This window comes from Neocloeon triangulifer, unplaced genomic scaffold (genome assembly GCF_031216515.1).
Source record: "Neocloeon triangulifer isolate White Clay Creek 2 clone unplaced genomic scaffold, ASM3121651v1 ptg000014l, whole genome shotgun sequence".
NCBI classification, from domain to species: Eukaryota; Metazoa; Arthropoda; class Insecta; order Ephemeroptera; family Baetidae; genus Neocloeon; species Neocloeon triangulifer.
In genome coordinates this window covers 3837931-3862416 of record NW_026775556.1, presented here as the reverse complement: position 1 = coordinate 3862416, position 24486 = coordinate 3837931, and the positions used below count along the sequence as shown (strand labels likewise).

The following is a 24486-nucleotide window of genomic DNA, read 5'->3' as shown; positions in this document are numbered from 1 at the left end:
ATGGATTAATCTAACCTCCTTGGAATTTGTAACGGCGACGGCAGAGTCCTCTATGTTGTTGTTGTTTTTCTCATTAATCACTTTTTATTCAAAACATCGTGATTATAAAAAGCAGATCCGCCGCTAATTTAAATTATTTTAACTTTTTAGACAAAATTTCTTAATACACAATTTGGGAAATCAAAGTGAATTTACTTGGAACCACAAAAATGTAATAATTCCGCTTCGATAAGAAAACCAGAGGAAAATTTTCAGCTTTACAATTTCCAACTTATCAAAAATGAATTCGATTGTGGAGGGCAATTTGGACTTGCGGATGTTCCTCAGCTATGCAGACGGAATCATAGAGTAAGAGTTAATGAATTTGAACCAAAAATCTATATGCAGATTAAAATTTCCAGAAATGGCAGTCAAAACCGAAACGAGCTGAACAGCGACGATTCGTCGGATGATGCTGGTCAGGAAGGGCCTCTTCCATTTGACGGTTTTAGTTTAAAATTATTACTGTTATGTTTTTGCATTATTTTTTTTCCTCTTTGTTTAGACCTGGTTGGCGACGAGAAAACACAAATGTTCAATTTCGGGGCGGTCGACGAGGAGCGACAGTGGCTGCAGGACACCCTGCTGAGCGACTCGGATGACTCGAGTGAGGAGGACGAGCATTTGTCTCAATCGTCTCGTGACGAGAAGAGAATTAGTCTGCTACTCAAGCAGCACTGCGTCCTGAAGCGCTTCCAGCGCAAGTACCAAGTTAAAAATGAAGTCCGTCCTCCAATCCTAGATTAATAAGCATATTTAAAATGAATTTGTTTGTAGAGCAACAAATGGCTGTACTTTGGGGCAGGGGTGTTGACTAAGGAGGACTTCTACAGCAGGGCGGGGAAAACCAAATTCAGCTCGGAATTTAGTACGAAAAACGATACCGCATTAGATATGGAGAAGGTTTGGAATTGTTTTAAACTGTTAACCAATATTTCAATTAATTGAAAATTTTAAAATTCAGATGAACAATGGTGTAAGGAAAAGAGAGGGCGATGCTGGGGTGAGGCCCAGGGTCTCTAATAAGAAGAGAAAGTTGCAGCAGCAGAAGCTGAACATTGAAGCCTTGACGGCTAGGAGGCGCAAAGTTTGGGTCACCCTTTGCAAGAAGGAGATTGGAAAGGTGAATATTTATCTATCGGGAGGGAAAAAATATAAAATGTTGAAAAAAGGTCCAGAGAGGGAGAAGCAACTTTCACAAGGAGATGCTGACGAACTGCAAAAGGGCGGCACAACTCTGCATGCGGGTTGTCCGCAACAAGGCCACTCAGGTTGGATACTTTTCTATTTATGAAAAATGAAATTATTTATATTTTGAAATTCAGTCGCAGAGGAACATGAAAGACACGGTATGGCGGATGAAGCGATTGACACGGGAAATGCAGGCGTATTGGAAGAAGACGGACAAGGTGGAGCGGGAAGCGCGCAAGCGGATGGAAAAGGAGGCTGAGGAGCAGCGCAAGCAGGACATCGAGTTGATGGAGGCCAAGAGACAGCAGCGCAAACTCAACTTCCTGATTACGCAGACCGAGCTATACGCTCACTTCATGCAGCGCAAATTGTCCCACAAGCAGGTTGTGGAGGCCAGCGCTATGAACGAGATCCTTCGACAGCTTGACGAGACCGCCAAACTGCCTAAGTTTGACGACTACAACAGGTGCAAATTTTACTTGACACCTTGTGAAAAGTAATTTATAAGCAGACAATCAAACTGTATCAAATTTATTGTAAATTTAGGTTGAAACACATGGATTAATTCTGAAATGGATTTAAAAGTTGACTACCCAAGTTTCCGATCAAATTATATGCATGATTTACTAAAAAAAAAAACATTTTTTAGTATTCAAATTATTGCGAAATAGACTCTTATGACTTTTATTTTAGTGAGGCGATGAAGGAAAAGGCAAAGCTGAATGTGACTGAGGCGCTGCGGCTAGACGAGGCGCGCGCCGAAGCTTTCCCCATGGTGGCGCCAGTCATCAAACTCGAGTACCCTGAAGGAAAGCAACCTGATATGTTCCGAGGAGTCCTTAAGCATTACCAGTTAAAGGGCGTCTCATGGCTTGCCAACCTCTATGACCAGGTAATTATTGTTTGTTTCTCTTTTTTGTGTTGTTGGAATTTGTAAATTGTAGGGCATCAACGGGATTCTGGCTGATGAAATGGGTCTTGGCAAGACGGTGCAGGCCATCGCCTTCCTCTGCCATATTGCTGAGAAATATTGTGAGTCCTTTCCCGCAAATTAATGTTTTGTAGACTGATTGGAAACTTTGCAGCAATTTGGGGACCATTCCTTGTGATTTCGCCCGCGTCCACTCTGCACAACTGGCAGCAGGAGTTTGCCAGATTTGTACCTAAATTCAAGGTCATTCCTTACTGGGGGAACCCTCAGGTGAGCAAATTATCACATTAATTTGACAGTTTTTGACTTTTGTTTGAATCTCAGGAGAGGCGGATTTTGAGGCAGTTCTGGGCAAACAAGGACGTACACACCGAGGATGCATCTTTCCATGTGGTCATCACCAGTTACCAGCTGGTTGTGTCCGACATCAAGTACTTTAACAAGGTCAAGTGGCAGTACCTGGTGCTGGACGAGGCGCAGGCCATCAAGAGCACGGCTAGGTCTGTGCAAAATCTTTTAATTATCTGGAATTTTGATGATTTTGCTTTTCAGCATTCGGTGGAAGAGCCTTTTGGGATTCCAGTGCAGAAACAGACTACTCCTTTCAGGCACGCCTGTACAAAACTCGATGGCCGAATTGTGGGCGCTGCTGCACTTTATCATGCCCATGCTGTTCGACAGCCATGACGAGTTTGCCGAGTGGTTTAGCAAGGACATCGAAAACGTTGCCGAGAACAAGGGCTCCATTGACGAAAGTAAAAATTACACTTTTCAATTATTTGTTTCTAACTCTCCTTTTTGCAGAGCACTTGTCTCGCCTCCACATGATTTTAAAGCCTTTCATGCTGCGCCGTGTTAAGAAGGACGTGGAGAACGAGTTGTCAGACAAAATAGAGATCATGGTCTACTGTCCCCTCACTAGTCGCCAAAAACTTTTGTACAGAGGCAAGCATAAATAATAACAAGACAACTTTTGAATTTTAACTATTTAAATTTGGCAGCCCTGAAAAAGAAGATCCGGATCGAAGACCTTCTGTGCACCTCAAATTCAACGTCACAATCGAACATTACCTCTAACCTGATGAACCTGGTGATGCAGTTCCGCAAGGTGTGCAACCACCCTGACCTCTTTGAGCGACAAGAGCCCAAGATGCCCCTGCAGCAGCACCCACTGCCCTATGACGTGCCCAAGCTGCTCTACTGCATGCCCTCTTTTCAAAGGCTCAACTGCAATACCCCAGACCGAATCAGCAACCTCTTTAACATTTTCGTACCTGAAAACATCCATCTCGGCAGTCAAGGTCTAAAATTTCCCAAAGTCTTTTGTTTGTAATTTTCAAAATCTTACTCTGCAGGTGTTCCGACGCACTCAACATTTTCATTTGCAAAATTCTTGGGACAAAGTGCTCAAGATGTGTCTGACGTCTTCCAAATCGGCCCTAGAAAAATGTAACTGGACCTAAATATTTGAGGCTTTGATTAATCTGATTATTTTAGATGGGAATTGGAGTTAGAAAGAATCAACCGACCAAAGCATCAAAACGTCCTAAATGTGCAACTGGTGCTGCCCAAAAGAAATTTGGGAGAAACATTCGCTGACTTAGTGTTCACAAAGTGCTCAGGTCTCAGAGTGCACAGTTTTGGCAAAGTTGTTCTACACACCATGAGAGAGACTTTGGAGCATAGAGCAATTCGCAGCTCAAAAATTCAGGTAATACGCCCGGAATAAAAGTTATGAGGATTATACATTTTAATTTTCTCAGGTAAAATGCGAGCCTGGAAAAATTTCATCCCCGACAAAGAAGCAGCAACCTGCCAGGGTGTTGCTTCCAGAGTTTGAGTATATTTATCGACAGCCACAGGTTTTGCGATGCCAGCCTTTGGAGGTGCCGGAGTTTCTCAACTGCACAGTTCGAAAGGTTAGAGCTCATCAAAACTGCAGCTATTTTGAATGTGGTTTTCATATTAATACTCTTAATTCAGATTGACACAACTGCAAGGCGTCTGTACTGTTATCACCGCCGCTCCGTCAATTTGCTGACTGAAGCTGAGCGAGCTGCAGACGCGCTGCTCAAACATGGAGTCCCGGACGATGATAAACAAGTGTCCTGGGGAAGCAGACCTGATCCCACTGGCTATGTTGGAGCAAAACCTATTGGCGGCTGGTTCAACATCCAAATTCCCAGTAGAATAAATATCATTTTTATTTTGCCTTTGCTCAAAATTTCTTATTTCAGACAAGCAGAGTTTGATATCGGACGCAGGCAAGCTGACGGTGCTGGATGAGCTGCTGCAGAAGTTGAAGGCCAACGGACACAGAGTGCTAGTCTACTCCCAAATGACCAAGATGATTGACCTGCTGGAAGAGTTTATGTATTACCGCAAGCACACCTACATGCGCCTTGATGGCAGCAGCAAGATTTCGGAGCGCAGGGACATGGTCGCTGACTTCCAGAACCGTGAGGACATTTTTGTCTTTCTGCTTTCCACCAGAGCAGGCGGTCTAGGCATAAACCTCACCGCAGCAGACACTGTAATTTTTCTACTTCAAAGCAATTAGATTTTCTACATGTTTACTTTTAGGTAATTTTCTATGATTCTGATTGGAACCCAACTGTGGACCAGCAGGCAATGGACAGGGCGCACAGACTGGGCCAAACCAAGCAGGTCACTGTCTACAGACTCATCTGCAAAGGCACCATAGAGGAACGAATCCTCACTAGGGCCAGGGAAAAGAGCGAGGTGCGTTTTTCTGTATTTTGTTTTTTGCTCCTATGAAACCTTTTGTTTTTGATTCAGATCCAACGAATGGTGATTAGTGGGGGAGGAGTCAAGCCCGATTCTCTGAAACCAACAGAGGTGGTGTCCCTGTTGCTGGACGATGATGAGATTGAACAAAAGTACAAGCAGAAGCAGGCCGAGAGGAGGCGAGCGGAGGAGGTCAAAGTTCAGCCTTTGCCTTTCATTATTAAGGTAAAAATTATAAAATTTTGTACATTACTTTAGAAATTCAAAATTCTAATAGCAAGAGCCAGTTGACATTGAGGAAGGTGGGCCTTCAGAGGGTTCATCCACAATCGACGACAGCGAAGGGATGCTGACTATTGACCTAGACGCTTGCCCTAAAAACCTCCCTGCCAAAGCCAGGAGCAGTGAGTTTTGTCTTTTTTTTTAAATTTTAATCCCTCTTGGGAATTTCAAAATGTTCTTCATTAAAAATTAATTTGAATTTTTCTTTTAGATTCCATATTAAAAGCTGTGAAGGGTCTGGCGCCAAAGCCCAGAGTGCCCACCGGAAGGTCTCGAGGGCGGCCACGCAGTGCTGGTGTAACCAGAGCTATGTCTTCAAGCGCCGAAGGTCAGGAAGGGTCGAGCAGCTATCAGTCTGCCCTAGAGAGGAGGGGGAGAGGTAGACCTAGATTGAAGCCGTACGGCCCTGCAAACATGGGCTCGAGGAAGAGGAAGAAGGCCACGGACAACGCGTTTGAAGGCGAGGTCACCATTGATCAGCTCAATCCCTCCATAGGGTGCCCCTTGCCAGCAGAAAACATTAGCACCATTGATCTGGAGCTCGACGTCAACTCGTGGAGTTTTTTAAAGCACTAAATCTTTCTCATTCTCTTCAACAAAGGACGAACCGAAGTCAAAATCTGTCCATAAAACTCAAATTTTTGTTCGACAATAAGCTAGTGTCCACATGTTTAGTCTCACCAGTGTGTAACTGAATCAAATGAACAAAATGATGTTTAGTGTATTGATTGGAGCGTCAGGAAAAATGAATAAAACCTTGTCAATTAAAAAGTTCTCTTTTAATTACAAATTAAGATTCACTGGTCCTTTATTGTCCATTTACAAATAAACATTTCAACAGTTTTGTGCAATCAGTCCACAAGTAAAACAGGGCAAGGCAAGAAATGTTTTCAAAAAATATAAAATTTGGTCCTGCCCTGCCACTTTCTTCGAGTCCGGCGATTACAAAAATGAACACTTTTACCAGGCGTCCTCTGAAATTGAACATTAGGCTCCTTTGTTTCATTGTCTGAATTAGTTAAAGCAAGTTAAAACATACTTTGATTCAACCAAATAATTAAAAAGTGTTACACAGAGAGACGTAAAATAAGGCACAAGAAGTTTAGACAAACACGATTGATCTCAATGCAAAAGGCGCAGTCACAAACACAGAAAATACCTTGGTCAAATCAGGTACTGTCTCTCTCTCCCTCTGAATTTCCCTTCTCCTAAATCAATGCTCACTCTCGGAATCGTCATCCCTAGTCAGAGATAGATGATTCATTACACAAGTGTCTAGAGATAAAAATTAATGGAAGACGCTGGACATTTAGACACGGGGCTCACTTGTAGACTGATTCCGGTCGGCTGAGGATTTCCTTGAGCTCCTGCTGGACGGCCCTCGAGTGCGGCGATGAGTGAGGCGTCGGAGGTGGTGACTCAGACCTACGGAAGGAGGACACGATGCCGTTGAAAAGCAGGGCAAGGAAAAGCAGCCCCACCAACCCACCCGACGCCGCACCAATATACAGCCACACAGAACGTGGCTGTCTCCGCTCCAGGGGCTTTGGAATTTCTGCAACAGCACAAAATTGTTATTATTTTGTTTATCTGAAAAAATAACTTCTTATTTTTGGTTGTTTAAATCAATAGATCTATAAAGTTTATTTATTAATGTTTGTGCAAACCTTGAAGAAGACAATTTTGTCTGACAGCCTCCTCGTCCTCTGTGATGTTGACGTTGCAGCCGTTGCGCGCCCTGATGCAGAAGGTGGCGTTTCCGGCCAAGGTGATTTGCTTGTTGTCGGCCAAGTACTTCTTGGTCACGGCATTTTCGCAGATGCCTTCACAGTTGAAGGGATTTCGGGACAAGTCCATCATTCGAACACGACACACGGAGACAACGCTGAGCACCGGCAAGACCTTGATTCTATTGTTGGATACGTCCAGGGTCTCCAGGCCCGGCAGACCAGCCACCATCCAGGGTGGGAAGAATTCCAGGTTGCATGTAGAGAGCACCAAGGTGCGCAGACTTGGCGCCACCAACCATGTTGCGTTTTTTTGATGCGCCACCAACTTAAAATTCATATTTTTAATTTTTATTCATAAAAATGAGTTGTTAAAAATTACCGAAGTTATTTCCTTCCCGATGTATTCGTTCCTGGCCAGGGAGAGCCACATGATGCCCGGACATGGCGTCAAAAAGTAGGGCCTTATGTACACAATTGAATTGTTGGACAGATCCAGCACGGTCAGACTACTAAGACCTTTAAAAGAACTTTCTTCCAACTGCAAGAGCAAAAAAATCAGTAAGGGCTTTGTAAAATTTTGAAAAAAGTCATACCTCTACGATAAAATTATAACTTAAGTTGAGGTGCGTGAGCCCAGGAAACTTTTCGAACGCATAACTGGGAAGTTTCTTCAGTTTATTTCGGCCAAAGTTCATTGTTTCGTACATATCACTTCCAAAATTTGGCGGAACCTGCCACAAAAGGCAAACTTGTTGAAAGTATTCCAAAATATAGATAATAATGAAAAAAATGTTATTGCTTCCTTCAGAAGTCTCACCAGGCATCTCCTTTTCCAGACACGCAAGTGACAGACATAAAATTTATTAATAGAAAACAGACACCCCATATAATATCTTGAGCAGATGTGATTTGACATGACAGACCCCCCTGGCATGTTCAATGAAATTTGCAATGGAAAAAAAATTATATATACAAAATTGTTGGTACCTCGAGATTGCGCTCGTAGCAATCAACGTTGTGTTTGTTTCCGACGATGCGGCATTGGCACCGGAGCGGACACTGCGCCGAGGCCAGCAGCCCCAAGGACAGCAGCACCACCGCGCCTAGGATGCTGTTGCAGGACAACATCTTGCTAATGTTGCGACATCGCGTCTGCTGAAACAAATCAAAACAGGAAGTTGCTCACTAATCGCGCCAAACTAAAGCAAAAGAGGAGATCAAAGGTTCTTAATAAAAATAAATCGACAGATCTTCCGAGGAAACTGCGCTTGGGTCACTAACCAAAATTAACATATGACGGTGGAAATACGATATTTTTGCACATTTTTTTTTAAATGAAACAAGATAAATTTCAAGACTTCGATTTCCGCAAAGTCAGAAGTTTCATATTTAAAAAGGTGGCCAATTTTTTGTGTCTAGTTTAGTTGATGAAATGAGGAGCAGCGCAGTGGATGCGGCGAACCACAAGATGGATATTAAACAGGAGCGCCTGAGGCCAACAGACCGGCTCACGAGAGAAAATCTTAAGGCGTATAAATACTTTTCAAGTGGTTGCTCTCTAAGGATTTCAGAGAGAGAGATATTTGGCATGGGGGAATCTGTTTAAATGTTTCTCTTTTTGATAAGAAGTAAGAAGCATTAAAGGGTTGGGCCGGAAGGAGAAAACATTACGGCTCTTGAGTGGTTCTCTGCGAGAGTGTAAAATTAAAAGTTAAAAAGTGACTTATTTTTAGAAACTTTTTTTCTAAAATGGTCAGATTAAGTTTAAGAGCAACTTTTTTGATACCTTTCCAAAAAAAATCGAAGATTCTTCACGGTGAACCAAAAGTTAATGACCGATCTGGAGGAAGAAATTTTTTTGTGCTGCTGCTTTACAGGAAACTTGGGCGAAAAATTATCAGAGATGAGGTCTGCGTCACTAATTTGACCATGTGCGAATTTGGAACAAAAAGTTTGGATTATAAAACAGGATATCCTGTGGTGCACTGCTGGCGAGTTAATTTTGAATGTGTTTAGCTCGCCCCGGTGCAATGTTTGTCATCGCTGCGCTAAACACCGCGCCGCACCCAACGGGGGTCGCCCTCACCTTTCTTCTTCTTTATTTTATTAAAAGCCCCATTATCTGAAACAAAGTTGTTCCCACCAGAAAACCTCTCAATTCAACAAAAAAGATGACAACACTCATATAATACTTCTGTTTATTTTTCTTTTCACAAAATAACTTGCTGCTTATTTTTTTATTTGATGTTTTGTGAACTAGCTCCGAGTTTTGAATTTTTTAATATCTTCACTAAAGGTCGGCAGAACTAATAAATCCACATATGGTGCAAAGATTAAAATGTAAATTTACAGTATAAAATTATTTCTGAAATAGAAATCTTGCGGAAAGGGCAGGGGAATTAAATAGAGCAAGCTCAGTGAGCCACTCAATTAAAAATCTTATATTTCACTTCCCAGTATTGCTGACCTGAGGGCCCTAATAGGAATCCCTAGTTGTATTTAACCCCCAGCATTTTAATTGCTCAATTTTTTCCCGACTTCCCGGACCCTCTTTTCTTTTTTAATTCCTAGACACGGTTGGTTGACAAAAGTGCGTCCAGGGGTTTCAAAAAGGTCAACTATTATTGTGAAAACAGTGGGAGACGAAAATTCTGAGGATTAAAACTACAACGCGTATCGCAGGAAATCAAAGACGTCACGCAAAAGCCGCGAGTATGACTCGACAGCAAAAATGCTCATCAATGGGATTTTGCAACCACTTGCGGGGAATTTATTTTTTAACCCTTCCGAAAAAAAAGGCTCGAGCTGTGACGCAAAAGGATGGTAGTGACGTTTTTATCTCAACAAACTCAAATAGGAAAAATTTATTTACAAAAAGTGATAAACGGTAATATAATTGTTAAGGAAATCCCCCTGTTTCTCGCGAGTCTTTCCTGCAACGCTTTCGTCGTTTTCTAGGTTTCTGCTTTTATTGGGCTGCGTGAACGCCTGCAAAAGCGGCTTTCTTGTTAGCCCGAGGGGAAGTTGAACGCCCAAAATTTTCGCAGAGGGTTCTCTTCGCAATTAGTTTGCAGCATTGAGTGGCGAGAGCACGCAAATTGTTTGGCCAAATGTTGCGAGCGCCAGCAAATCACGCTTAATCGACTCCAATTACTGCGAGGTCGAGAGGATGTGCGACTCCATTCTCGCCCCTAATTGCCAATTCGTCTTTTTTTTACTCCCAATCTCGAGACGTCGAGTCGAGCTTGGAATGCGAGACCAAAACAAACACGCCAAACATGGAAATTTGATCGCACACTGTAAATGGGAGAGTCTCTTTGACGAGAGATAAAAGGGAAAATAAAAATATTATTTTGGAGAAACGATGGCGGCTGCAGGTGGAGCCGCGCAAAAGGTCTCATCAACTCACCTCGCTCAGCAGGTCTTCGGCATCGGCGGTCGGATTCGGCCAGTCGATCAACAGTTTGCACCATCCACTTTAGAGGTTGCGGCCATTGAACGGCAAACGACGACACGAAACTTCCCACACCCGTGTCATCAGTCGACTCGCAGCCTCTCTCGCGATTGCCCTGCTGCCGATTCCCAGCAACAGCAACTCAGGCAGCGGGAGTGGGGGGAACTCACTTAAAGCAGCAGGGCAATCCACTCCAGTGCGTGAATTGATTGATAAAATAAGTCTTAAACTTTTCATGTGTTGTAAATTTTTATGCAATTAGGCCAAAGAGTCTTTTCAACGTACTGCGACAAAAAATTCCTAAGGTAGTACAATAAGGCGTTTATTTATTCAAATTTTCTGAATTTAAAACAAGAGCAATTATTTTGCTGAAATAAAATTTATTAAGGTTCAATAAGCTTTTCATGGCGTAATAAGTTGTTTTCATCACTGTAAATTATGACAGTAAAAATTCTCACAACAAGAATAAAAATTAAATTTTCTCTTATGAGCAGCACATAAAATATTAATTTTTTCAATATAATTATAGATAAATCTTCATTTCGCAAATTCCAAAATTCCAATGCCACAAAACCTGTCAGAAAGCTTTTATTTTTAATAAACTGAAGCTTGGTGTGGAATTACTCAGAATTACTGGAAAGTTTCAGGACAAAAAGATCACTTTTCTGCCAATTACATGTTGAATGTCTGCGTAAAATCGTATTCGATGGTTGGAATTACAGCTTGAACAAACTTGAGGAAGATAATAAGATACATGTGCACACCCAGATTTCCTCCTCCCTCTTCTACTGTTTGGATTATTTTCACCATCACTTCTGCATGTCTGCAATGACAATTATTTTAAGTACAACATTATAAATTTATATTACTTTCAAATAAAAATATTAACTTTGAAAAAAATTAACATCCTAAGATGATACAAGAGACTAAATTTTTAATTCCAAAATTATAGCTAAACATTGGTGAAAAAAAATTTCAAAACACAATTTTGAGATTACCTTCTAAATTAATATTTATGAGCAAATGCTAAATTTTAAGAAAATTTCACCAACTAATACTTGAAACGTTAAAATAAAACCAGATATTCCTGAAGATTAAGGAAATTTCAAACACCAAAATCTCAATTAATTTTGTGGATTTTCAAAGTTTTCTAACAATGTTAATTTATTATTGAAAAATAGTGACCTGCAAGGGTGAACAGAGGCCATGAGAGGCCCAGGCAAATGGGGGTGGCTCTCCATGGTGACAGTCTTTCTTGCGTGGTCTTGACTCACATCCTCGTACACCTCTTCCACCGTCAATGGCTTGCGGTTCTGCAGAATATATATTTTTAATATTGATTATTTATTCAATCAAATAAACAAAATTGAAAATTTCTTGCCTCATCATAGCCACAGAGCCAAAGCCTTGGGGTTTGGTAATACTTGTCATAGGTGATGTGGAGGTCGTAGGTCCTGGTCTGCAGGATTTCACCTTCGGGACTGCTGGTGGTGGCCACCTCCTGCAGCTTTTTGGCCACCTGCGCCACAGCCTCATCCTCGCAGTCAAGCAAGCCACTCTCCTCAAAGTTCTCCATGTCCGCTGCCTCATCGTCCCCGCTCTCCTGATCGTTCTCATTATTTGTCTCCTGAAACTCCTACTAGACCAAATTCCGGATTTGATATCTCCTCTTACCACTTCGGCTGACTCGGTGGTCATTTCGGTGACCTTCTCCTCCTTCTCCTTGCTGGCATAGAAGTGGTGAGTGTCCACCCAACCCTCCTCACCGTCCACGTCCTCCAAGATCTTCTCTGACGGGTCCAAAATGTCCAGCTATAAATATTAAGTTTTATTGAAATCATTTATTAATATTTGCAAAGCTCTAGCTATGACCTGTTTACAGCGTCTGGTGCATGAAACGTTTCTGGTGATGAGGAACTGCTTGTCCTTAGGCAGGTAGCTCTTGACCATACTCTCGTCTCCAGAGGCCCACTGCCAGGTTGGACAATGGTGCACCAGGTGGTCTCCCGCGGCCACAAACTCCTCTGGTGTCAGCACCCCTGTTTCTTTGAACTTCGACTCCTGCGTAATTTTTACCAAAATTAATCTTCTGTTTGTGGATGATTTTGACTTACCTTGAGAATTGGCGTAAAATACTCAGCCACCCCCAGTGCTGAGCCCTTTACAGTGTTGATTAAATTCTCCATTTCTGCAAAACATAATTTAACTGAAAAACATTTGATACATGATACATACCAAAAAATTTTTAGAAGTATAACTTGGAAAACATCTAAGTCAAAATGAAATTAAAATTTCTATTCATAGTGATCCGAGCTGATACATAATTTTTTTTATCCCATTATACCCCATTTTTTTTTTGTTAACAAAACAAATAATGTATTATTGCGCGCACTACATATTTAAAAGATAATTTATAAATAAATTACATTAATTGATCTCACGATTTCAGCCCACCTCAACCAAGTACAATAAGAAGTTTCTTCTTGACCAAGTGTGTCTATGTCAAGGATCTTTTATAAAAGATCCCTTGTTAGTTTGTGTCTGTCTACTTTTGTTTTGATCTGCAGCTCAGAGTGCAGTGCAGTGCAATATTTGAGAACGGCGAACAGCAACATGGATTGATGACGATTTTCGTGTTAAAATAACCGGTATTTATTGAAATGTGAAGTATGTGCAATGAAGCAAAAGATTTTAGCGGATTTTAGTTTTAAAATCCAAAAATAATGATAAAATTTTAAATCTGGCTTAATTTAGTTGAAAACTGCGTGCCTGAAAGAAATAATAAAAATTTACCGCTAATTTACATAAACCGGTTTTGAACAAAAATAAACTGTATCTGCGTAGAAGACACGATTTTTCATGATTCCTATTCGCAACATCGCAACTCGCAACTATGGATAAATAATATGCAAGAAGGCGTCTGATCTTATCCCTTATCCGCCTTAAACAGCCGTGAGCCGAATTCTAGCGATAAGTACAAAGTACAAACACTTTTCTCTGCACATGATCACTTGGCGAGATTTATAATTGATCGTATTCCGTCCCATTTTTGTCTTTCAGTCGTCGTCAGACACACCGGACAGACTCCGGAGCCAGGAATGCAAATAATTTTGGTGTCAACCAAATTCACCGACCTTCTGCTCCGATTTTCAGACCGACCGAGTCTCTGCGATTTGCAGTCACAAATAATCGACCTTTGAACCGACGCGAGTGTGACGCGCGTTTGTCGGCTGAGTGTCCGATGGAGGATTCACTCGAGGACGAAATTCTGTACCAGACTTACATGGTGCACATGAACAAGTTCGCGTTCGTGCTGCCGTTGCTGCCGCAGCGGCTGCCAACTCTCAACTACGCACTTCGGCTACTGCGCCTCTACTTGCTCAAGCCTGAGGTGTTCGTGGTGACGTTGGTGTCGGTGGTGCTGATTGTCTACCTGCAGACGGCCAATAACCTGTGGGCGCGCCCCGTCATCGCACGTCTGCAGAACGGACTTGCCAAATCCAACCTCTCGTGTCCGCGCCTTGGTCCAGGCAAGACGATCAGGGGCAATGACTCGTCGTGGTGCTCCGAGGGCCAGAAGGCGGCTGTGTTTGCCATCCAGGGCCGCCGCCCCCACATGGAGGACCGCTTTGTCCTGGCTGAGAACTTCGAAGAATCGGGTGTCTCATTCTTTGCTGTGTTCGACGGACATGGCGGAGACGTAATTAAATTTTTTATTTAAAAAACAATTTATCCTAAGTGGGTCAAAATAGTTTGCTGCCAACTTTGCCTCAGACAGGATGTCTAGCAGCATCCAAGCCAAGATTCTAGAGGCTAAGGAGTTTGGCAAGAAAGGAATCGAGAAAAAGCAGGCCAACGAAGCTGCTCCGGAAGATGAAAAACCAAAAGGTCTAAATTAAAATATAATTATGAGTGTTGTTAACTGATTGGCTGTTTGCCAAATTTAAAATTTTTCAAATATTTAATTTTGTTCTTTAATTTTAGGGTAATTTCAAAAGCATAACGTATGGAGTGGTTAGGGATCTAAAGTTAAAAATAAATTTTTTATTTTGAAATGACTATTTTTAAACTTTTGTGAAAACTTATATTTTTTGTAATTTGCTAGATAGTTCTATAATACCAGGTCGCACTCTTTCAAATTTTGTTTGACTTGTATCACATCCTAAATTGAGTTTCTTTTCATCTTTCAGGGAGTCCTCCAGAATCCCCGCCTGCTTCCAAACCAAAGGATAAGATGGTCTACGACGACATGGTGTTTGGCAGTGACAAGCAAAAGATCAATTCAATTTTGCTGCAAGAAATTGTGAACAAGAGGAATGGACAAATCGGGATTCCACCTGTGAGGAAGGCGGCGCCAAGAAAGGCAGGGGAGGCTTCAGATTACATCAGCAACGGGCAAGTTAATTACGACAAACTGCTGACCGACGAAATTCTGCTTGCCGACGAGCAGTTGGTTGCCAAGGCCAAGAGCCTTTTCGACATTGCAGGTTAGACAAAGGTTGGAGATGTTATATCATTACCTTATTCGATTCCTTTGAAGGTTCGACCGCCTTGATGGCCATTGTGGAAGGAAAGAGGCTTATTGTGGCTAATGTTGGGGATTCCCGAGGGGTCATGTGTGACCATAAGGGCAATGCCATCCCTCTATCCTTTGACCATAAGCCGCAGCAGGTTATTTGTATTTGATATTTTTTTACAAGTATTTGACTGAATATGAAAATCTTTTGAATGAATTTGCTATGAAATTGTACTTTTCTCAATTTTTATTTTTGCATGTTTTAATTTAAAATTTATAAATAAATATTTAATGTAGATTTTGTGTATTTCTTATTTTTTAAGTAGTCTATTAATGGTGGCAAAATTTAAATTAAAGATTTAAAGCTAGAGTTATTTGGAGCTTGATTGAATTAATATTTTTTTTTTAAGATAATAATTTAAAATCTGATTCGGAACTTTTTGCAGACAAAAGAACGGCAGAGAATTATGCAGGCTGGTGGTCTGGTGACCTTCAACGGAGTATGGCGCGTAGCTGGTATCCTTGCAACGTCAAGGGCGCTAGGTGACTACCCCCTGAAGGAACGCAACCTGGTGGTGGCTGAGCCAGACATCCTAACCTTTGACCTCTCCGACCACCGTCCGCAGTTCATAATTTTGGCTTCTGACGGTCTGTGGGACACATTCAGCAACGAGGAGGCTGTGACCTTTATCAAGGAGCGCATTTCGGAACCATTCTACGGAGCCAAGAGCATTACCCTGCAGGCTTTCCACAAGGGCTCCCTAGACAATATCACCGTCCTTGTTGTCTGCTTCAATGGCCATTTATGGGCCTAAGGGCCTAATGCCTTCAAAATCCGACCCCCAGCACTTTTTGTGTTTGTGCTGGGCTTAAATTCATTGTGATTGCTTTTGTGGCTGGAAGAGAGAAGGAGCTTAATCAAAGATTTTAATTTCGACTTAAAATCGGAAACAAATGAGACAAGATTTGGAGGAACATAATCATAGGATTAATTTGTTGTGTTCAAAGATATAGCGTCTAATTTTGCCTTTTGGCAAAAGTATTTTAATTGGGAAGTTCCTAAAGTATATTTATTGTTGTTAAGGCGCAGCCAAACCTGTTGGTTCGTAATTAATGTTTCAAGCCTCTGGAATAGGCGATAATCAAGTTGCAATTTTACCAGTCATAGTCTTTAATTACTATTCAACCAAAATGTTTGTTTTGCTGAAATATTTTCATTAATGTGCTCAGACAAATCAACATGTTATGCAAAGCTGATACATTAAAAATAGAATACAAAACAATAAATTGTATTTGTAACCAAACCTCTTTTTTTACAAAAGTAGTTTTTTTTCAACCAGGGTAAGTCAAAGTCAAGGAATTAGTTTGAATGGCATCATCTTTAACTTCTTTTGGTCAAAGGGCATCTTTTGAATTTATCATTAAATGCATGTTTTTACAATTATTTAAATAACTAGTTCAGGTCCAAATTTGTAGTTACAACCTTGCCTAGCGATGGATTTTTAGGTGTATTGGAAATTTATATAATGAGAATAGCAGGAGTTATAATTTCATAATCAGAATTTAATTTCAAACAATTAAACTCAACTACAACATATATATAATTTATTTGCAAGATACAGACGTCTCCGTCTGACACATTTGCACATCATGAAATAAAAATATTTGATAAAATTTCCAAAATGCCCATCCATACATACAGTGCAATAAAGGCAAACACACCTGTAGAAGACTATTAAAGTGGCTTACAAAACTAGTATTGACAGGAAGCGTGTGACAGGTATGAAAGAAAACACATATGAAAGAGAAAAGGGTGGAATGCAAGCTTCTTCAGAAGGTTCTTTTCATCTCTTGCAGCTGCTTGAGGGCAAGGGCACGCTCAGTCTCAGCGTCCAACTTGGGCCGCAGCTGTAGGTTTGTGTTGAGGGTCAGCTTGAGAGTGTGCGGATTAAGCTTGAGGGGGTACGTCCGGTTAGTCATGCTACTCGAGAGGCGCGACACCATTCGCAGGGAGAAGAGGTAACTGCCAGCGGCACCGTACAGCTGAGTCACATCCGAGCCCACAATGGGCCTTCGCAGATGAGATCGCGCCAGCAATTCCCTGTTTAACTCTGTGTGTGTCAAGATGGGCGAGGTCAGGTTGCGGTTGGGCACCTTGACTCCGTATCTGGGTTTCTGTAGGGATCGGTTTGACCCTTCGGTCTGGTCAGCCAGAGGGTCCGTCAGGTCGCGGCCCAGCATGTGTGGGGGCACATAAGGTGGCACATCGCCTCCTGCCACCTCCTTCTTCACCTCTAGCTTGGACTTCCGTCGTGAGGATGACGAAGGTGCGGGAGCCTCCTCAGGATCCAGCTTCAGCTTGGGCCGCTTCAACATTGACTTAATCACGTCTGCCTTCTTCTGCATCAACCTCTTGTCCTTGGCGTTCTGCTCAGCCGTTGACTCTTTTTTCGCAGATGCCTTCCGAGGACTCTTGCGCACCATGCCTGCAAAATTAAATTGTCATTTATATAAACAATTTTTTAACTTCAAATTCTAAACCTCTTTGCACAGTGTGTAGTTTTTTTTGTTGATAAGTTGTTTCACTAGCGTTTTGAAGGCACTTAGGTTTTGGTCACGGGTGTGACCTCAATGCCAGGCCAGTTACGACGCCCCTGCTTGATTTTCATGCGACGAGGGGCTTAAAAATTTTACGTGCAGCGATTCGAGGGTGAAAAAACTGAAATTAAATAAACAAAATAAAAAAAAGTGTCGAACTAATGGGACCAATGAACAGGGCACCACAAAATGCAAACGAACTTATTTGTGTGGTTGATGGTTGGTACGAAAGGAAAATAGGGGTTGTGGTTGTTGACGGTTATCGTCGGCGGTGCTCGCCATAACATTACCGGTTCTTTTAAAACCAGTTTAAATAAAATGAATTATTTAACTTTTAATTACATAATTATTTCAATTTCAAAAATATCATTTTCAAAATTTTGCAATATAGATTCTAAAAAAAATTAATAAGAAACCGAAATGTTTTTTCATTTAAAGTTTCAAGAGTTCCATTTTAAAAAGGGTGAACCGGTTTTATATCGGTTGAGTACTTCATTTCTTCCCAAACATGTTGGCCAACATAATTATTTAGTGGGTTTAATTTTGTTTAAGGTTAGGATTTTTTTATTAAGTCGAAGCAGAGTGGAGGTAGATGAGCGGAAGGGGTATTTATAATTCGAGGTAACAGATAACTATTATTATTGTATTGAATTGAGTCTGAATGGCGGGAGTAACTATTTGCATGAGCAACGAAACCTCACCTTTACGTACTCTCCTTCCATTTAACGCACTTAAAATAATGGAACGGTGGAACAAAGAACAAACCAATGAAAAAAACGGTGGAACGAGTGGAAACTGGAAACGAAAGATATCGTGGAAGATGTGAAGAAAGAAGCGAAGGGGCGAGGTCCGATATTGTTAGGACCCATAGAATGCATTCTTGCTAAGTTCTAAAATATTTCTCTTCGCGTCTTTCAGGGCTTTCAGGCCCCACTTGAAATTCGTTTCCCGTGTTCTTGTTGGTTGGTATCGGATGCGCATCCAGTGACCAATCATCGTGGAGAACCAAAGGTACGAATGAAAAGTGCAGTGGGTTGTTATCGTGGCGGAACGGCGGATGTTACGTATCTGGGTGCCAAGTGAGTGACTTGAGAGCAGCGGACACTCGGTCGGACGCGAGCCAGCGGTAAATATAAACAGCGAGCCGAGACGATGTTTCCAAACTGCTGAGGTTCGAGTGAGCAAAACCCGGATACTCAGCAGCACTCCTCTTTCTGTCCCGATCGAAGACGACAACAAGCAATGGAGGCTCGCCTTCCTCTCTGACAATCTCGTCCGACCGTCCACTGGGCCAATTTTTGCAAATTCGCCCAGGGTTGTCCGCGTCTGATGGTGGCGAGAGCCGCTGCTCGCATCAGCCACACCTAATTCTCAGAAGCAGCACTGCCGAGGCTTCTCCGCTCCACCATGGCGTTTAGCGAGGTTTGTTTTTTATTCACTTGCACCCCCTCTAATATTTATCAACATTATCATGTACACATAAACTCAGCCGGACTGAAAGTATCCGACGAATTAGCGTCCGAGCTCGGGGACTGCGAGGCAATCAAGAGCGTCCGTGCGGCGCATCGATCTGCTGCAACCCTCCACTCTATTCTTGACCTATATAAATAGGGTTGTATAAATATACACACACCAGAACAACCTTGTTTTGTGCTTGGAATATTGATTTGCAATTTGCATATCGAGAGTGAACAACGGTACGGTTTTTGCACCTCGAAACTCACAAAATAAACTCCAACACTAAAATCTTATTTTGCCGAGAATTCTTGATTTCCAAAAAATATTACACAAAATTAATATGCATTATTAATTATCTCAAGTCAATAACATTTTATTTTTGAAATTATTTTATGAACGTAAAAAATTTTGTTTTTAAAATTATTTAAATTTATTTTGCCTGAGTATTAATTTCTATTAAGCAGTGGTGGCGTCGCAGTACTTTAGTGATGGTCATAGTATTATGACTACTTGTAACTTATGTTTCCCAGAGATAAAAAGTAAAAAAGACCTTGTGCTACTTGGTGTTCAACCTCAGGAAAAATTTAAAAAAAAAATGGCAGGATCAAGTCAGAATAAGCCAAACAATTGCATTAAAATTTATTTTGATATGATTCATAAATTGTGCAATTAATTTCATATCATTTCCTTCTTATAATAGATTCTACAAGAGGTTCTTGTAGTTGTTGTGGAACCTTTTTACACTCGTGGTATTCCTTGTTTGATGAAATAAAATATAATATTAAAAATTATGTTTTCCTTTGATTGCCATAGGCTATTATTAGCAAATATGTTGTCGCATAATTTAAAGGGCTAAATTAGCATCAACAATAACATAAAATACCAAGAATTTGTTGAAAGTTCCCCCTGTTGCTATATTGAATTTTTTTTAAATTTCATTGTAAATTTTGCGTGGGAGGTGAATAAAAATAATTGAGATACGTAACAATATCAGCTATTGGTGTTGTGCAGCATTTGACGCTGATTATTATTTGATAAGGCTCTCCGAAAAGCGGCATTCTGATAAAATGAGTCACCTTCTCTCGTCTCTCTCTTTCTCGCCTCCAAGTTGTGTGATATCGAATTCTTGCGCTCACTTGTCTGCTCCCTTTGTTATCTCTCATTGTCGCTCCGTGGAAATTCAAGTTGGAAATAATTGGTTGCAATGCGGCTGCAGATCGAACGCTCCATGGAACCTCCGCACTTTTCGCAAGTAAGCGCATCTTGATCGCCTCCAATGATAAATTTGGAAAGCGCGCGCGCCTTCTATGTCCACACAACGCACAAAATCTAATTACAACTTTCATATGACTTGAAACTCGGTTAAGGCAAATTATCATGACCAATGAAGATAAAAATGCGCGATGTTTTATTGTGATAACACTATTTATGAATTATGTGTTAATTAATTCTAGTTTCTACGTGAGAAATTTTTACAATTTTTGTTTCATCTTCAAAAGCAAAAGAAATTTAAGTAAATTCACAATTTTTATCATTTATATTGTTGTAATATTTTGAATACAAATTCAATTATGGTGTTTTGCTGCAGAAAGTGGACCCGGAGTTGATATTCACGAAGCAGGAGCGGATTGGCAAGGGGTCATTCGGGGAGGTGTTCAAGGGTATGGACAAGCGGACCCAGCAGGTGGTGGCCATCAAGATCATTGACTTGGAGGAGGCTGAAGACGAAATCGAGGACATACAGCAGGAAATCATGGTGCTCAGTCAGTGCGACTCGCCCTACGTCACCAAGTACTTTGGCTCCTACCTCAAGGCAACAAATTTGAATTCTTTAATCAAATATAAGTTTAATTAATTTATATTCAGGGCACCAAGCTGTGGATCATCATGGAGTACCTGGGCGGCGGCTCGGCGCTCGATCTCATGAAGGCTGGGAGCTTTGAGGAGATGCACATTGCTGTGATTCTGAGGGAGGTCCTCAAAGGTCTAGACTACCTGCACAGTGAAAGGAAACTCCACAGAGATATTAAAGGTGCAGTTTTCTCCTTCTTTTCAAACTCTAAATTTCTGGTGAAGTGCAGAATTTGAGATGTGCTTCTTAGTTATGATGGATTATATATAATGAAAGATTTGTTCCAAAAACTCATCCCAAAGCCACGAAGCTTGGTTAAATTATTTTCAAAATCATTCCTGAGCCACGGCAATTGGGGCTTGAAAATAATTAAACCAAGCACCGAATGCCGTGGCTCAAGAATGATTTTGAAAATAATTTAACCGAGCTCCATGGCTTTGTAAAAATTTTAAAAACCACATATTGTCTACTTAGGCATTAAGTTTTTTACTATCATTTAAAAGGCCTAATTTAATATTTTGTATCGGTGCTTTAAAGAAGCGGCTTTTATTGTGACAAGAATTACAGAAGCTTAAGATTTTTAAATTGTTTTCCCCCCACAATTTAATCGTTTTTGTTTGTAGCTGCCAACGTGCTGTTGTCAGAAATGGGAGATGTGAAGCTGGCAGACTTTGGTGTTGCGGGCCAGCTGACAAACACAACGAGCAAGCGAAATACGTTTGTGGGTACGCCATTCTGGATGGCGCCAGAGGTGATCAAGCAGTCAGCGTATGACTCAAAGGCGGACATCTGGTCGCTGGGCATCACGGCCATTGAGCTGGCCAAGGGCGAGCCGCCAAATTCGGAGCTGCACCCCATGCGTGTGCTGTTCCTCATTCCAAAAAACAACCCTCCCCAGCTCACCGGCTCATACAGCAAGCACTTCAAAGACTTTGTTGAGGCGTGTCTCAACAAGGACCCAGACAATGTCAGTTTTTTCTTTTTAAATTAATATTGTAACAAAATCCGGATTTTATTTGGCAGAGGCCAACGGCCAAGGATTTGTTGCGGTTTCCCTTCATAAGGAAAGCCAAGAAGAATTCCTACTTAGTAGACCTGATAGACAGGTACAAGAAGTGGCGAACGCAGCGCAGCGAGGAGAGTGAGACCGAGTCCGAGAACTCTGACTCGTGAGTGTCCACCTTGGGCTAGGACGATTCTTTTTTTATTTTGAATTTTGATGCAGGGAGGAGTCGAAGGGTGGCAGTGATTTGGACGAGCCTTGGATAATGACTGTGAGGGGTGTTCCTGGGCACACAGGTGACGCTCTTTGTTTGGGTGAAATTTGTAAATGTGACCTCTTTTTCTGATGCAGTGCCGTTAGAGAACAGAAACAAGAACCAGGAGCAGCTGCAGTTCCAGTTGATCAACTCGGGCGGCGAAAACAACAATCAACAGAATGGTAGTAATAGGGAGCACAGGAGTAGTGAGAAGCAGGTAATGTTTTTTCCATGAAAAATTAACCTAGATATAGTAATTTAAATTATTTACAGAAATCTGTGCAGGTGTCCTCAACACCTGTGCATGCGCCAAGCCCTGTTGCCGAGAGCATCATGTCTTCGGCAACAGCTGCGGCTAGCAAGCCGAGGAACCACATAGTGGAGCCAACGAAAGACAACGAGTCGCGGCTCACCGTCAAAGCTTCATATCTGACCGACGTTATTTGCCCAATAATCAATGAGGTTGGCACTAAACCAATAAACATATTTTGCAAAATATAATTATGGAAATTTTACAGCTTCACAAAAAACAAGGCATTCCTGCTGAAGAGATAAAAGGGGCGTTTGAATTGGCAGAGAGTACAAGTCCAGGTATCAGCGACATATTCGTCCACGCCATTGTACAAAAGCTGCTGCCATCAATATCGGAAAAGAGGATTCGAAATGCCATCAACAAGAATATTTAGGCTTCGTTTCGCTTAACAACACACAGATTTATATATCTATGTAATTAAATATTAAAACGCTGCAGATAATTATATATATATATATTACGAAAAAATCAGAACATAGTTTCTCCTAAACAAAGGCAAGTTGTGTATAATTTGTTCCAACGATTGTGTATTAATTTAAATTGTTTTAAAACATAAAATAATTTTGATATTTTATTTCCGCGCCTTTCATTGCCTCCATCAAAATCATATTCTGTGAAGGATAAATGCCAATCTCATTTACAATCTGTATTTTGGCGATAAAAATTAAAACCGGCATGAGTTGATTTGTTAAAGTTGTTCTCTAGTTTATTTCCAATATTTTCACAAAAAATAATCATACTTAGAGGGTGGTGAGCAGAGTGAGTTTCTCATTCAGCTGGATCTGGGTCTTTGTGAGCTGCGATAGGCAGATCACCATCAAGAGGTCCTGGAAGAAATAAATTCAATGAAGATAAAATGGAAATATAAAAAATTCTCTTCAAACCTTGATATTCGAGTTAAGCATGTTCTCAAACTCATCAGGGGTCATCTTGGGCACGGAGCTGACCATGTCCAGCAGGGCCCTGCCAACAGCATTGTCTTGCGGCGAGATTCCTCGTCCAGACAAGATCTCGTTGACGTAGCTGAGCACCGTGTCCAGCATAGACAACACGTTTCCTGTTGCCTCGGACACCTGCGCCAATTCGTGCATCGGCTCTACAGCCTTTTTTATTCCAATCGTCTTTGAGCACAGTTGCACTGAGAAATTTTAAAATAAACCTGTTGAAATTTTTATTTAAAAAAGAAATGAAGACTCATTACATCCGACTCGCTCTGGTTCGTAGCAGGTGATCTGGACAGGCACAGAGGTGAACATGCTCCCATTGTTGCCTCCTGGCACTCCGATAGGCACCCTGACGATTTTTCATTACAGAAATTTTCTTGTCACTTTATTCAGCAGATCAAACCTGATGTAGGCCTTGATGCCCATGGAGGCGCCCTGCAGGGTGGTGTCCAGGGTGAGGTGGATGGCGTTCGGACACTCAATGGTGTAGTAATCGTGGATAAGCGAAGAGTGCCTGGTGACCTCGTTTCCAGTTGCCCACCAGCCCACCACCGTCTCCTGGGTGTTAACCCTGGCGTTTAGATCCCTCAGCTCGGCCGCATACACCAACTCGGCCTCCACCTGCAAGTTAACCACTTTTTAATTTATTTTTGTCCAAATTCTATCCAGTTTCGATTTAACCTCGGTGTCATATTCCCTGTGTGGCACGCAGAAGCAGTTGGACACCTCCACGACGCCCTTTTCCACCGTTCCTGAAAAATAAATCAAAAATATTATCTTCAGTGCGGTTCCATGCGGCACATTGGAAAGCGCGATTTGGGGTCGTGCTGCGTTTTAAGGGCTGGGAAAAATGTTTTGAATGGTAACTGACCAAGCAAGGTTCCGATTACTCTGAAGGAATCTGCATTTCGCCTCTCGTACGAGTCGACAATTTGAAACAAAACAACGGGGTGCACTTTCACAGTCACGTTGAACGCCATCGTGGAAATGATTATTTTGATTTGGCCGAGAAATCATCAAAAACTTTTAATGATTCCGTTTATAAACACAATTCGCCGGAACGGAATGCGGAACGCGAAGATCACATGCACAGTGTTGCCGCTCTTCTCCAAAATTTTAATGTTTAATCTCTTTTCGACTTTTTCATAGCCGTTTTAACTCAACTAAGATT

General features: G+C 41.6%; 7 protein-coding genes across 14 annotated transcripts; 3 read left to right on the top strand and 4 right to left on the bottom strand.

Moving 5' to 3' along the window:
- Nucleotides 1-92: 92 nt before the first annotated feature.
- LOC132199789 (chromatin-remodeling ATPase INO80) lies at nt 93-5815 on the top strand. Its single transcript, XM_059624778.1, has 23 exons — nt 93-348; nt 402-484; nt 545-762; nt 817-942; nt 1004-1162; nt 1212-1310; nt 1365-1696; nt 1924-2122; nt 2175-2262; nt 2316-2431; nt 2486-2661; nt 2714-2916; nt 2966-3106; nt 3163-3462; nt 3517-3610; nt 3659-3872; nt 3925-4080; nt 4145-4346; nt 4399-4694; nt 4745-4903; nt 4961-5134; nt 5187-5313; nt 5403-5815. The coding sequence occupies exons 1-23, from the start codon at nt 281-283 to the stop codon at nt 5765-5767; spliced, it is 4095 nt and encodes a 1364-aa protein (XP_059480761.1). The 5' UTR covers nt 93-280; the 3' UTR covers nt 5768-5815.
- Nucleotides 5816-5955: 140 nt separating this feature from the next.
- Nucleotides 5956-10492, bottom strand: LOC132199793 (chondroadherin-like protein). 3 transcript variants are annotated; one of them, XM_059624789.1, is made up of 7 exons: nt 10331-10492; nt 7909-8076; nt 7515-7652; nt 7301-7459; nt 6859-7246; nt 6518-6746; nt 5956-6466 (listed from the first exon to the last, which is right to left on the bottom strand). In XM_059624789.1, the coding sequence occupies exons 2-7, from the start codon at nt 8047-8049 to the stop codon at nt 6433-6435; spliced, it is 1089 nt and encodes a 362-aa protein (XP_059480772.1). In that variant the 5' UTR covers nt 8050-8076; nt 10331-10492; the 3' UTR covers nt 5956-6432. The 3 variants fall into 3 exon arrangements, with proteins under 3 accessions (XP_059480772.1, XP_059480774.1, XP_059480773.1); XM_059624791.1 differs by having other exon boundaries at nt 5956-6432; XM_059624790.1 differs by having other exon boundaries at nt 7909-8073.
- Nucleotides 10493-10721: 229 nt separating this feature from the next.
- Nucleotides 10722-13642, bottom strand: LOC132199795 (ubiquitin-like-conjugating enzyme ATG3). Its single transcript, XM_059624792.1, is given in 7 exon segments — nt 10722-11198; nt 11561-11688; nt 11757-12013; nt 12016-12187; nt 12248-12436; nt 12490-12563; nt 13510-13642. Coding segments are annotated over 6 exon segments (969 nt in total). The 5' UTR covers nt 12562-12563; nt 13510-13642; the 3' UTR covers nt 10722-11047.
- On the top strand, nt 13215-16190 carry LOC132199792 (protein phosphatase 1L). Of its 2 annotated transcripts, none has more exons than XM_059624787.1 (6): nt 13215-13356; nt 13436-14075; nt 14128-14263; nt 14566-14862; nt 14916-15046; nt 15338-16190. In XM_059624787.1, the coding sequence occupies exons 2-6, from the start codon at nt 13617-13619 to the stop codon at nt 15704-15706; spliced, it is 1392 nt and encodes a 463-aa protein (XP_059480770.1). In that variant the 5' UTR covers nt 13215-13356; nt 13436-13616; the 3' UTR covers nt 15707-16190. The 2 variants fall into 2 exon arrangements, with proteins under 2 accessions (XP_059480770.1, XP_059480771.1); XM_059624788.1 differs by having other exon boundaries at nt 13263-13349.
- Nucleotides 16191-16417: 227 nt separating this feature from the next.
- On the bottom strand, nt 16418-18310 carry LOC132199797 (uncharacterized). 3 transcript variants are annotated; one of them, XM_059624796.1, is made up of 3 exons: nt 18191-18310; nt 17433-17610; nt 16418-17377 (listed from the first exon to the last, which is right to left on the bottom strand). In XM_059624796.1, exon 3 carries the CDS (start codon nt 17373-17375, stop codon nt 16722-16724), a length of 654 nt encoding a protein of 217 aa, XP_059480779.1. In that variant the 5' UTR covers nt 17376-17377; nt 17433-17610; nt 18191-18310; the 3' UTR covers nt 16418-16721. The 3 variants fall into 3 exon arrangements, with proteins under 3 accessions (XP_059480779.1, XP_059480778.1, XP_059480780.1); XM_059624795.1 differs by lacking the exon at nt 18191-18310 and adding an exon at nt 17691-17796; XM_059624797.1 differs by lacking the exon at nt 18191-18310 and adding an exon at nt 17673-17693.
- LOC132199791 (serine/threonine-protein kinase 26) lies at nt 18122-23067 on the top strand. 3 transcript variants are annotated; one of them, XM_059624786.1, is made up of 10 exons: nt 18122-18346; nt 18408-18911; nt 20536-20760; nt 20814-20979; nt 21423-21766; nt 21823-21968; nt 22025-22098; nt 22154-22275; nt 22332-22520; nt 22577-23067. In XM_059624786.1, exons 2-10 carry the CDS (start codon nt 18897-18899, stop codon nt 22742-22744), a joined length of 1449 nt encoding a protein of 482 aa, XP_059480769.1. In that variant the 5' UTR covers nt 18122-18346; nt 18408-18896; the 3' UTR covers nt 22745-23067. The 3 variants fall into 3 exon arrangements, with proteins under 3 accessions (XP_059480769.1, XP_059480768.1, XP_059480767.1); XM_059624785.1 differs by lacking the exons at nt 18122-18346; nt 18408-18911 and adding an exon at nt 20039-20199 and having other exon boundaries at nt 22344-22520; XM_059624784.1 differs by lacking the exons at nt 18122-18346; nt 18408-18911 and adding an exon at nt 20040-20199.
- On the bottom strand, nt 23052-24349 carry LOC132199796 (eukaryotic translation initiation factor 3 subunit F). Its single transcript, XM_059624793.1, has 6 exons — nt 24187-24349; nt 23997-24067; nt 23719-23936; nt 23573-23664; nt 23256-23509; nt 23052-23198 (listed from the first exon to the last, which is right to left on the bottom strand). The coding sequence occupies exons 1-6, from the start codon at nt 24293-24295 to the stop codon at nt 23112-23114; spliced, it is 831 nt and encodes a 276-aa protein (XP_059480776.1). The 5' UTR covers nt 24296-24349; the 3' UTR covers nt 23052-23111.
- Nucleotides 24350-24486: the final 137 nt, after the last annotated feature.